General features: G+C 41.5%; 1 protein-coding gene across 2 annotated transcripts in view; it reads left to right on the top strand.

Annotated features, from left to right (window-relative positions):
* Positions 1–5,774, top strand: part of NCAPG2 (non-SMC condensin II complex subunit G2) — a 73,778-nt gene extending 68,004 nt beyond the window's left edge. Inside the window, exon 28 of one of the 2 annotated variants that reach the window (XM_030933203.1) lies at positions 5,368–5,774. In XM_030933203.1, coding sequence (XP_030789063.1) covers positions 5,368–5,419 — 52 coding nt within the window. In that variant the 3' untranslated portion in view covers positions 5,420–5,774. The remainder of the gene's footprint in view (positions 1–5,367) is intronic. The other variant, XM_030933204.1, reaches the window with a different exon arrangement.
* The last annotated feature ends 7,897 nt before the right edge of the window (positions 5,775–13,671 follow it).

The following is a 13,671-nucleotide window of genomic DNA, read 5'->3' as shown; positions in this document are numbered from 1 at the left end:
TGTGCTACTACAATCTTGAGTGAGACTCTGTCTAAAAAGAAGAAGGAGGAGGGGTGGGGGGGGGGGGAGGAGAAGAGGAGAAAGAGGAGAAACCCAACAAACTATTGGTCTTAGGAGCTTATTTTTAGGGCAGTGGTCTGATTTGGGGATGACAGAGGAGCACTTGTGCATTTCAGAAAATAAGTGGCAATGTAAATGGTTCATTAGACACAAAGATTAAACAAGATGACCAGAATTACCAACTGTAAGAATGTTAAATTGTTTTCACAGGATATAGTAACAACCTCAAAAGTCCAAGCATTTTTCTTTATTAGAAATAATGTTGGCCAGGCACAGTGGCTTATGCCTGTAATCCCAGCACTTTGGGAGGCTGAGGTGGGTGGATCACCTGAGGTCGGGAGTTCAAGACCAGCCTGACCAACCTGGAGAAACCCCGTCTCTACTAAAAATACAAAAATTAGCTGGGTATGGTAGCACATGCCTGTAATCTCAGCTACTTGGGAGGCTGAGGCAGGAGAATCACTTGAACCCAGGAGGCAGAGGTTGCCAGTGAGCCGAGATAGAGTAATTGCACTCTAGCCTGGGCAATAAGAGTGAAATTCCGTCTCAAAAAAAAAAAAAAAGAAATAATGTTGCCAAGCAAGGCTTATTTGGATATAGAATAGTGTACACTATTCTGAAGATGGAAGAGAAACATTGGTTTCTTATTAGGAATGCCTTGCATTTCCACTTATACTTAGTTTCAGGCTAACTACTTGAATTGTGTTAGTTACATTGAGAGAAGAGAAGACCTGAGAAATTCAGAACTTACAATGTGGAAAAGGACATGCACAGAACACTGGGGATGGAGTGTTTTGTTTCTCCGTTATTTCTTCACCTGCATGCCATCCTCTCTACTAAGCTGATACACAGATGGAAAAAAGAGCTCCTCCCTTTAAGAAGGAAACATCTTAGAAAATAAATAGGTTGGGACTGTGAAATATTGGCCCCTTACCTAAATATGCAAGAAGCAAACTATAGAGAAACCAGTGTCTAAAAAAATCAATCTGACAAATTGATGAAACAAGAAAAATCAATCTAATGGAAGATAAACAATTAAGATTTACGACTGTATTTTAAAATATTATTGATTTAATGTTGCACTAGAGACATTAAAACAAGTAAACAGCTTTAAGAGTCTGGGAACCCCTTGCTCCAATTAATATTTTAGGCAGTGGAGCTTGATTTAAAAGTGCACATTTTCTTAACAACTAATCTGGTTTTCAGGGTTAGTATTCTGTTGACTGGTCTGTTGGGTGCTAAATAAAAATCGGCATCTCATTGCATTTTCATTGCCTCGTCCCGTATAGCATCCTGTAAACTGGACATTTTCCGAGGAGAAACAATGTGCATTTGCCAGTGCACTGGTGCATTTAAATGTCAAGTATGTTAAGTTTATTGCTTTCATAAATAGTATCAAGATAGTAATAAATTTGTAATTTGAAATAAATTACAAATATAAATAATATATTTCTTAAGGTTTGTGTTACCTCATGAATTTTCCCCACTAATCATATTACAAGCAAATTACTTGCCGATATTAATTGTGCCTGTACTTGCAGGCAACTTTAATAGTACAGTAATGTAAGTGCCAACATTAAACCTTGAAGGAAAAGAGCACTCCCTGAAAAAGTGGCCTCACTTTTGTTATCAGGTATTGATAAATGAATACCAATTCATTTTATTCTGCTTTAATTTGAACAGTCCTTTTTTTTTAAATGAATTTGGGGCTGGATGCTTTTTATAGCTTATTTAATGGTATGCTTCTATCATCCATACCCAGTGAACTTGGTGTGGGTAATTTAAAACTATTTATATATAAAACCACCCTTTAATAAATACATACATTGTCTTTTTATCTTACTGTTAAAACTATTTATATATAAAACCACCCTTTAATAAATACATACATTGTCTTTTTATCTTACTGTTTTTCTCAGAAAATTGATTCTGCCTGTGTTTCTTGTGGCTGTGATCACCAACATGTGACCCTGACCTGACATAGATGGAAGGAAAGGTGGCAAAGTTTTGAGTCCTCGTATTTGACACATTTGACAGACGTTAGTGCTGAGGGGACTTGCACATCGTCTGCGTGTCTTGTTACACACAGCAGGAGAAACCTGGCCCAGGGAGCTTTTTGTCTAAGCTTTTGTCACTGTCCCTTCCAACTTTAAAATTCCTTCATTTTGTTCTTTAGTAGGTCTTATTTCTCTGGTCAACATAGTGTGTTCAGTTCTTCAGGTAACAGAAGAATGAGAACATTTGAAGTATAGTGGAATATCTTTTTAGTGTTGCAGTAGTGTACCAGTAGCAGGAGAAAAATGACCCGGGTTTAAACCCAAACTGCCCTTCCCAGCTGAGTAGTCATGGGCAGTTTGCTTTACCACTTCTGCCTCAGTTAGCTTGTCTATTAAAGGAGAATGATAAAGAGTCATTCTTGTTGCCAGTCTAGACTTAGGTCAGTGTGAGTAGCTATTTACTACCTGGTAAATGAGAACACTTGGCCTTCCGTATCCATGGGTTCCACGTTCAGAAATTCAGCCAACCATAGTTTGACAATATTTGGGACAAAAATGGATGGTTGTGCCTGTACTGAATATGAACAGACTTTTCCTTGTCATTATTCCCTAATATAGCATAACAATATAGTATAAACAATATAGTATATAGTATAACAACTATTAGTATAGTATAACAATATAGACAATATAGTATATAGACAATATAGTATAACAATTATTACCATAGCATTTACCTTGTATTAGGTATTGTAAGTAGTCTAGAGATTATTTAAAGCTTACAGGAGGATGTGGGTAGACTATATGCAAACAGTACACCAGGGACTTGAGCGTCTGTGGATTTTAGTATCTGGTGGGTCCTGGAACACATCTCCCACAGATAGTGAGGGTTAACTGTACTTTTAACTTAACATTTTTCTCTAAAGTATTTTTAAATTCATGCTCACTTAAGGAGACAATATTATTTTTGAGTAATTAAAAATTAATTTTAGGCCAGGTATGGTGTCTGTAATCCCAACACTTTGGGAGGCTGAGGCAGGCAGATTGCTTGAGCTGAGTTCAAGACCAGACTGGGTAACATGGTGAAACCCCATCTCTACAAAAAAATCAGCTGGATGTGGTGGTGTGCACCATAGTCCCAGCTACTTGGGAGGGTGAGCTGGGAGGATTGCTTGAGCCCAAGAGGTCAAGGCTGCAGTGAGCCGTGATCTCACTGCTGCACTTCAGCCTGGGTGACAGAGCACGACCCTCTCTGAAAAAAAAAAAAAAAAATTAATTTTAGATTTTGGAGGGTTCATGACTTCCTGGGCCCTGTTCCTCTCTGTCTGGACTCTGGCTGCACTGCTGCTGAGCCAAGCAGTTGCTGAGCTGACAGGTGGGCAGAACCTGGGCTGTGGACAGAGAGCACTCTCTTCTCCTGGGGGACTCAGGGAATGGGCAGGAGACCCTGAGGCAGCAGGTCTAGAAGAGGCCCAGCAAGGCTGGGAGAGTGAAGGAGCTATGGGGCACCCAGAGTCTCCTGTGTCACTGTGTGGTGGCCTCCACATAGCTGTGCCTTCGCCCCTAGTTCAACACAGGCAGAAATAACCACACAGAGGGTGACCCAGGCACTTCCAGAGTGATAGTGGTGGGAGAGTAATAAGAATCTTTGAAGAAGAGTCGACTGTAACCCCAAAAGGACAGTCTAGAGCTGATGTGTCACAGACACACTGCTGTTGATAGTCAAATTCCAGAAAGATCAATTTGGAGAGATGTCTCAGAACATAGAACATAAGTACTCATGAGGAGAGGTCACGAGGATGGTGACCTCTCCTCATGAGAGGGGGAAAAGGCCTGAGAGACCTAATATCAAGGAGAAACAGTGATTCAACAGTGATAGGAAAAAATTCCCCAGAGCTAAAGAAAGATACACAGATTCCCTTTTTTCTTTCACTAAATTCTGGATTGATGGAAAAAAATCACAGTTAAATAATTATGGATAAAATTCCTAAATTCCAGGAATAAAGAGAAAATCTTAAAATTTTTCTAGATTCATGCAGACCAATACAGTGGCTGCTGAACACCTGAAACCTGGTGCGTCTAAGCTGAGTGTGGCCCTCATAGAAAGTGCATGCAGGTTTTGAAGACAGAATGGAAAAGAGAATATGAACTATGTCACAAGTAATTTTATATGGATTACAAGTTGAAGCATTTTGGATATATTGGGTTAAATAAAATATATTAAGATGAATTTTGCTTTAAAAAAAAGTAAAAACAAGGTCTTGATCCATTGTACTCTTTGATCTCTTTCAATGTGATTACTGGAAAATGTAAAATGACACATGTGACTCGCATTGACATTACAGGGCGCTGTGGTAGACAGCAGTCTTTCTCCCAAGGGGAAGACCAGGTAGACGTGAGTCTCACTTGCAGTGCTGGACACAGGAAGACAATAGGATTGTAAGAGTTTTAAATCTCGCTGAGATATCATTTGGAGTGGAGGGTAGATATATTTGTGTCTAGGAGGAATTCAGAGATGAGCTTTTCTGTATTCCTTCTCTGAGGAGACTACTTTGGAGTGCACTGTCATCAAACAAGCATGCATTGGAACCAAGTAGGAGTTGTGGGACAATAAAAAAGGGAAGTCATGGTGAGCCACACACTTTGTAAATACGTGTGTTTAAAGGAACAGTGATATGCTACCTGTCTAATAGTAATAGTGATTCTTAAAATAGGCACACTGCCAGGGAAGTGAGGACAACGTCTGGCAGAGAAAGTACTCAGTGATCTCAGCCAAAGCCACGGCCTAGGTGGGGCTGGGGAGGACATGAGGAGAAAGAGTCTCGCCTTGAGGGACAGGGATGCAGGGGAGTGGGAAAGTGAGGTTTTTCTAAAGGCCTCAGGTTATTCGAGGCAGTAGGTACATGTCATGGTAGTAGAGTGTCTTGGTAGGTCACATAGTTTTTATCTTGTTTTCTTGTGTAATAGAGAAATAGGCTGAGAACTGTGGGTGCTGGAAAGGAAGAGCCTATGTCCTCTTTGCTCACCAGCATGGCACACTGCCCAGTGCGCACGTTTCCTTGCCTGGCAGTGCTTGGTGTCCACCGTCAGCCGGAGCCTGTGGTCCAGTGCCGTGTGTCCTGACTCCTGTGGGGATTCTGACTCCATTTGACATCAGAGAAACAATTAGTGAAACATTTATAGGTTATTTCAACTTTGTTTTTAAATGCATCTGGCTGCAAACCATATTTAGATTATAGTTTTGAAAATGTACATTTGGATAATTTAATCACTTTTTCTGTAGCTAAATATTTCTTTATTTGTGTTTCAGATTTCTCTATGAATCATCATCAAGAACTCTGGGAGAACTTTTGAATTCATAACCAAGCCAACATCTCCAGATATGTAAAATAGGGAAAAGGGATTCCAAATGAAATTCCTGTGTATTTTCCTATTGTTTTTAATGTTAATAACCCATATAATAGCAAAAGGGTGGGATTTTTTTGTGGGAGTGTGGGAAGGTGGAGGTTATGGAGTAGAGAACTCAAAACTTCTTCAATTTTTGCTAGTGCCTGCGTAAATAATATATTTAATATAAAGGACTCCAGGTATGAATAGTGTGGAAATCCATGATTCGAAGAAAAAACACTTTTCTAGCAAACCTGGTTGTTTTTAAAATGACTTTTATATATGTAATATTGCTTGGAAACGATGAGTAATAAAGCAATGACAACATCCATTTGTTTATATGAAAGTATTAGGGGCTGGGCGCGGTGGCACACACCTGTAATCCCAGCACTTTGGGAAGCTGAGGCAGGCTGATCACTTGAGGTCAGGAGTTCAAGACCAGCCTAGACAACACGGTGAAACGCCGTCTCTACTAAAAATACAAAATTAGCTAGATGTGGTGGTGAATGCCTGTAATCCCAGCTACTCAGGAAGCAGAGGTTGCAGTGAGCTGACATCGCGTCACTGCACTCCAGCCTGAGCGACAAAGCAAGACTCTGTCTCAAAAAAAAAAAAAAGAAAAGAAAATATTAAAGCCCACCTTTATGGCCAGGAGTGAGGTGCGGTGTCCCAGGGAGGGACTCCCAACATGCTCCCTGAGTGGAGAGCACGGGGCAGGGCCCACAGCAGTCTCTGTGTCCAACCTTCATGTTGACTATGTGGGGTATTGAGATGGGTCCTGTGGCTGTGAACGTGAGTAGCACAGACACCAAGTAGCTTCGCCTAAAGGCAAACCACGGTTACTCGGGTCTTTTCTTTCTGAGAGCTGTTCTGGTAGCAGTGGTGCTGACAGCCTCCTATGCTGCCCTGACCTCTCGCCCACCTTGTGGATGCCGATTGTTTCATGGCCCCATGCTCGTGGCCCTCTCAGTCAAAGATTCTGTGTCACGGTTGATCCTGTGGGCCCTCGTGGACCACCTCATAGTTGGTTGGAAATTAGTGCAGCTTAAATTTCATGCTTGTTCTGTCCTCAGCCCCTGAGCAAAAAAGTAAAGAAATGCCAGTGTTTCTGTGCCTGTATTTCTCTAAGACGGTACAAGAAGTGGACGACTTACTGTAGTTATGAGCATTCAGGGTAAGGTTTTGCCAAGGGATCTGAGAAATGGAAGGTGGGGAGTGGAATAATACTACAGCTTAATTCGGATAATTTTGAAAATGACTTTCTAGACATCTTGGCTGACTAAACCATATTCTGAATTAGTGAATGACATTGATAATGGAAATACAGTTCTATCAGTGTTGATAAAGTCGTTTATTTGGAAGAATTTGTGCAAATTTAAGATGGGCGATTGAGTATGTGAGGGAGAGATTGCTGGTCTCTCCCCTGTTATTCATTCTCCTCTTTTTCCACAGAAATCCTATCTCTGATTTTGTCACTGGGTACATGCCCTTCCAGAATAAAGACCACGTTCACCAGCATTGCTTGCACCTACATGTGGGCATGTGTCCAGGTGCTTCCAATAAATAGTGAAGTTGTCATGGGCACCGTAAAAGTTACCTGTGTATCTTTACCTTTCCTACGTTCTGCCTGGAATGGGTTGTGATGGGTGGAGCTCTCACTGCCTTGTTGGACTGTGAGGATCTACGGTTTTGAGCTACATTCCTGAGCCTACATTGTTTAAGCCCCCAGTGTATTTGGGAGAACTAGAGAGCCAGTCTTGACAGTTGAAAGCCATAACTCTCAGCTAGTCTTGAGGATGAATCCCTGTGATTGCCACCAGGCACTTGACATTTTAATTAGCACTTCTGCTCAGAATTCTCCTGCAGTGTTCCAACACCAATGTCACTTCTGCACCCAGCTAGAGAGGTAGGGAGACACCATTTTAAAAAATTAAAATAGGGCCGGTTGGCCCCACCCCTGCTGTGGCACTCACTCCTCAGCCAAAGACTAGCAGAATCCTGGCCGCATGGCCGGGAAGGCAAATACCACTTTAAACATTTAAATATTCCCTGCATCAGGAGGCATTCTTCACCACTCACCAAGACTCCAGGGGAGAGATCCCAGAACAAAAAAATGAGTAGATGTTGGGTGTCCAAAGACAGCAATAATTGTCATTTAAATTATTCTGATTGTCTAGATCAGTGGTTTTCAGCTTTAATATGCATCACAAACTTCTGAAGTTTGTTACCGCTGCTGGGACCTGGCCCCGCACTGTCACAGTCTTGAGATTCATCCGCACTGTGGTGACTTAGCCATTTACCTACTGAGGGTCATTTGGCTGTTTACCCATTCACCTGTTGATGGTTGTTTGGCTATTTACCCATTCACCTATTGATTCCCCCTTGGCTGTTTATCCCTATTGATGGTCGTTTGGCTATTGCAGATCAAGTTTCTGGGAACCTTCGTGTATACAAGTCTGTGTGGGCTTGTTTCAGTGGGTCAGTTTCTTGGAGTGGAAGTTCTGGTTAATATGTTAAATCTACATTTAACTTTTTAACAAATGTCACAAACTATTTTCCATAGTTGTAACATTTTATATTCCCATCAGTTCCTCCACATCCTCCATTACAATGGTTATTTCAGTGTTTCTATCTTCATTCTGTTGGGTGTGTAGTGGTAACTCATGGTGTCTTTACTTCACGTTGCCTGAGGACCGATGCTGTACACTTGACTTACGTATCTGTGTTGGCAAAATACCAACTCAAGTCTCTCATCTGTTTTTGTTGTATTATTGCATTGTTTGTCTTGTTGCGTTTTAAGCCTTCTTTAGATGGATACTTCTGGATACAAGTCTTTTATTAGGGTTAGGTATTATAGTATGTGGTTCCTATTTTTATTTTATTTTATTTTATATTTTATTTTTGAGACTGCATCTCGCTCTGTCACCCAGGCTGGAGTGCAATGGTGCGATCTTAGCTCAGTGCAACTTCTGCCTCCTGGGTTCATTCAGTTCTCCTGCCTCAGCCTCCCGAGTCACTGGGATTACAGGTGCGTGTCACCATGCCTGGCTAATTTCATTCAGTTCCCCTGCCTCCGCCTCCCGAGTCGCTGGGATTACAGGTGCGTGTTATGACACCTGGCTAATTTTTTGTTTGTGTGTTTTTAGTAGAGATGGGGTTTCACCACGTTGAGCAGGCTGGTCTCAAACTGCTGACCTCAGTGCTGGGATTACAGGTGTGAGCCATCGCACCCAGCCCTATTTTGATTTTTTTAAATGGTGTCTTTCAAATAGGAAATTTTAATTTTGAAGAAGTCCTGTTGATCAATTATGCTCTTGTAGTTTGTGCTTTTTGTGTTCTATATAGAAAGACATGTAAAAAACCATGTTTATTTGTTGTCCTGTGTGAAATAACATGTTTTATTTTGGCTTGCATAGTTAACTGATGAGAATCTTACTGTTGTTTCTACCTTGGTGTCTGTGACTGCTTTTATTATCTCCTTATTGAAACCTAAAAGCTCTGCTCTTATGTTTAGGTCTGTGATCCATTTTGAATTAATGTTTATGTATGGTATGAGGTAAATATTTATTTCTTTATGCCATATGGATATCTAGTAGTCCCTGCACCATTAGAGAGTAATATTTTTATCAAGGAACTCCATAACACATCTCTGGACCTGCCCTTCGTCTAGACCAGCAGGGCTCAGCTGGGCATGAATTTGCCCCCCTTTCTGTCAGTGGCACAGGTGTCTTGGTGGGCTGGGTTTCCACAAAATGCCTCAGGTAGGAGGCACAGGACAGACCTTGCAACAAAGAGTCATTCCAGCCCAGTGGTCAATGGTGTGATGTTGAGAAGCTCTGCTGTGTAAGTTTATGTTTTAGCTGTCATGATTAGATCTGTAATCCATTTTCAGTGAATCTTGGATGTGGAGTCCAAGCTCAGTTTGTCGTTTTTGTTTTTTCCCCACATGATTATCCAGTTGTTCCTGCGCCCTTTCTTTCTCCATGAAATCGCCTTGCATCTTCATCAAGATGCAGTTGGCTGTGCATGTGTGGGCTCTTTCTGGAGTCTGTTCTGTGCACTGAGCTATGGCCATCCTTACGCCAATTCCCAGGGTCCTTTTTATTTGAGCTGTACCTGTGTCTTAAAATTGTGAGTTGCAAGTCCCCAGTTGGCTGCTTTTGGTGTGGTTTTGGCTTTTCTAGCTTCTTTGCCTTTTCGTATGCATTGTAGAATCAATTTGTCAATTTCTACAGAAGAAGACGTGCAGTACAATTTTGATTGTGATTACACTAAATTTACAGATCAAGTTGGGGATTAACTCGCAAAAAGAGTCCGGCCACTTATGGAAAGAAGGCAAAATAATAAGTTATGATGACAGTGATACTCTTTTATTATTTGTGCAGGCAAGGGGAAGAGCAGTTCCACTCTTCAGTTTGTGGAGGGAACGCGGGGGTTTTTACAGAAAGGGTTTGGAATGCAGAAGAGGCAGGGGGGACTGAGAGGTGCCAGGTGGCCTGACTTGCTTCAGTGGACCTTCTTGAATTATTGTCCCATTTGGTGAAGGGGCTGGCGCCGTTGTGGATCCTACTAGGTTATAAATTAATCACAGTCAATCTTGTAGTCACTCTTCAGCCAGGAGAGGGCTCCGGCCTTGAAGTAATCTTTTGTTGGAGGTGCCTAGTCCCTGTTAGGACCCGACCTCTGAAGCTTCTAAGCAAATAAATGGCCTAAGAGAGCATGGTGTGTGCTTAACTAGTATCTGGGTAAATCAATGTGCATACAGCATGGGAGCATAGAATGGGAAAAGAAAGAGTGGAGGGCCCAGGTTCGGTGGCTCACGCCGTAATCCCAGCTGCTTGGGAGTCTGAGGCAGGAGAATCACTGGCACCCAGGGGATGGGGGTTGCAGTGAGCGGAGATCGCACCACTGTATGTACTCCAGCCTGGGCGACAGAGCGAGACTGTTTCAAAAAATAAAAATGAAAGGGAGTGGAGGTTCACAGCACATTCCAAGACTGTATTTCAAGATGAAAGGTAACACATATGCAGTTTGTCTCAGTTATATCTTGAGACTGGGAAGGGGGAGAGAAAAGGGAAACGAAAAAGAAGTTTAAAACACGGTTTGAGGCTAGGCTGCTAAGCTGCTCGGACAGAGGGAGAATTGACATTCAACAGTGTTGAGTGGTCTGATCCATGACCATAGTCTAGGTTTTCAGACGTTTAATTTCTCCCAATATTTTGTCATTCTCATGATATGGGTCTTCCATATGTTTTATTAAATTTATCCCTACGTATTTTGTGTTTTATGGAGCTGTTGTAAATGGTAGTATTTTAAAATTTTCAACTTCTAATTGTTGATACTAGAATAGAGGAAGGCAGTTTCTTTTTGTATGTTGACTTTGTATTCTGCTTTTCTAAGCTCATTTGTGACTTGTGGTAGTTTATTTATAGACTCTGTCATATTTCTACTCAGATGATCAGGTTATCTAAAAATAAATGCCATTTACATCTTCCTTTCCAGTCTGGATGCGTTTATTGCTTTTCTTTTTTGTGCCGGCGAGAACCTCCAGTAAAATGTAGACTGAAAGTGATATGAGCAGGCACTCATGCCTTGTTCTGGTCTCCATAGCAAAGCATTCAGTCTTCTACAACTCAATGAACTGTAGGTTGTTTATAGATACATTTTATCAGGATGACGAAGTGCCTTTCCATTCCTAGTTTTCTGAGAATTTTATTTTCCGTGAGTTGGTGTTGAAATTTAGTCAAATTGTTTTTATGGTTTTTTCTTTTGTTTTTTTTTTTTTTTGAGATGGAGTCCCGCACTGTTGCCCTGGGCTGGAGTACAATGGTGTGATCTCAGCTCACTGCAACCTCCGCTTCCTGGGTTCAAGCAATTCTCCTGCCTCAGCCTTCTGAGTAGCTGGGATTATAGGTACCCGCCACCAGGCCTGGCTAATGTTTTTGTATTTTTAGTAGAGATGGGGTTTCACTATTTTGGCCAGGCTGGTCTCGAACTCCTGACCTCACGATTCGCCCACCTCAGCCTCCCAAGGTGCTGGGATTATAGGAATGAGCCACCATGCCTGGCCTGCATCTATTAATTAATTCATCTACCTTCAAAATATATTGTATCCCTTTATGAGTTGCACACAAACTTAGCAGCTTACCTCTATTTCTCCTTCTGTTCACTGTGCTATCATTGTCATAAATTTTACATCTACATATGTTATTCCCAAAATTCATTGTCATTATTTTTGTTTTAAACTGTTATTTAACTTTTTAAAAGATTTAAACATAAGAGAAAATTGTCTTTTAAGTTTGTCCACATATTCACTACTTCTGGCAATGTTCTTTCCTTTGTGCAGTTTCACATTTCCATATGGTATCATTTCCTTTCTTCTAAAGAGCTTTCTTTAATAATCTCTTGTCGCATATATCTGCTAGTTATGAGTTTTCTCAGCTTTTGATTATCTGGAAGAGTATTTTGCCTTCATTTCTGAAGGTTTAAAAAATTCTTTTAGAGACAGTGTCTTGCTCTGTCACCCGGGCGCAATCATGACTCAATGCAGCCTTGACCTCCTGGGCTCAAGTAGTCCTCCTGCCTCAGCCTCCCAAGCAGCTGGAACTACTGGCATGTACCACCACATCTGGCTTTTTTTTTCTTTTTTTTTTTTGTAAAGCCAGGCATTTGGGCCGGGCATGGTGGCTCATGCCTGTAATCTCAGCACTTCAGGAGGCCGAGGCAGGTGGATCACCTGAGGTCAGGAGTTCAAGACCAGCCTGGTCAACATGGTGAAACCCCGTCTCTGCTAAAATACAAAAATTAGCTGGGCGTGGTGGCGGGCGCCTGTAATACCAGCTACTCAGGAGGCTGAGGCAGGAGAATCACTTGAACCCAGGAGGCGGAGGTTGCAGTGAGCCGAGATTGCCCTATTGCGCTCCAGCCTGAGTAACAAGAGCGAAACTTTGTCTCAAAAAAAAAGACGGGTTTGCCATCTTGCCTAGGTTGGTTTCTGAGGTATTTTTGCTAGAAAGAGAATCCTGGATTGATATTTGTCTCCCAGGAGTTTAAGCATGTTTTACTGTGGCTTGTTTGGTTACTGATGAGCATCCTACTGCCAGTCCCACCTTCGTGTCTCTGGCTGCCTTCATGATCTCTTTATCACTTTTTGTTTGTTCGTTTGTTTCATTTTGTTTTGTTTTGAGATGGAGTTTTGCTCTGTCATCCCAGGCTGGAGTGCAGTGGTGTGATCTTGGCTCACTGCAACCTCTGCCTTCCAGGTTCAAGCGATTCTTCTGCCTCAGCCTCCTGAGTAGTTGGGATTACAGGCATGTACCACCAAGTCCAGCTAATTTTTGTATTTTTAGTAGAGACGGAGTTTCACCATGTTGTCCAGGCTGGTCTTGAACTCCTGACCTCAAGTGATCCACCTGCCTCGGTCTCCCAAAGTGCTGACATTATAGGCGTGAGCTAATGCTCCCGGCCTATCACTGGTTTTTAGCAATTTGATTATGATGTATTTGGGTGTGGTTCTCCTCATGTTTCTTCTGCTTAGGTTTCATTAGAATTCTTGAATGCATTGGGTTTTAGTTATTAAATTTGAAAAATCTTCAACCATTCTTTCTTCAACAACCTTTCCCTTGCCTTCCCCCTTTCCTAGCTCCAATTACACGTGTGTTATCCTGCTTGGTATTTTCTGTGGCTTCTTCGTGCTCTTTTTTTTCTTTCCAGTTTTTTTCCTCTTTGTGTATTTTTCATTCCCAGGAGCTACTTTTGAGTCATTTTAATAGCACCTCATTAAGTTCATTTTTTCCTCTACCTTTTAAAGGCACATGTTACATATTTATAATAGCTGTTTTAATGTCCTTGTCTACTCATTCAGTCATTTCCGGTCTGTATCTTTTCTGGTTTCTCCTAGCTATGGGTTACTGTGTGTGTGTGTGTGTGTGTGTTTCTAGTAATTTTTGAATTAGCAGACATTTTTGAATAGATTTTTGAATAGTTGATGGACGGCATACATTTTATATCGTTTGCTGGCTTTTGTTGTATACCTTTAAACAGTGTTAGAATTTGTTCTGGCATATGGTTAAGTTACCTGGAATCAGTTGGATCCTTCTGAGGATTACTTTTAAGCTTTGTTAGTGTCGGTGTAGAGCAACCTTTACTCTAAGACTAGCTTATTCCTACTACTAAAGCAATACCCTCTGGGTACTAAAGAAGTACCCTTCTTGGTACTAAAGACTGG

This window comes from Rhinopithecus roxellana, chromosome 6, assembly GCF_007565055.1.
Source record: "Rhinopithecus roxellana isolate Shanxi Qingling chromosome 6, ASM756505v1, whole genome shotgun sequence".
Classification (NCBI taxonomy): domain Eukaryota; kingdom Metazoa; phylum Chordata; class Mammalia; order Primates; family Cercopithecidae; genus Rhinopithecus; species Rhinopithecus roxellana.
The sequence above is the reverse complement of the archived record's forward strand: the minus strand, read 5'-3'. Positions and strand labels throughout refer to the sequence as shown.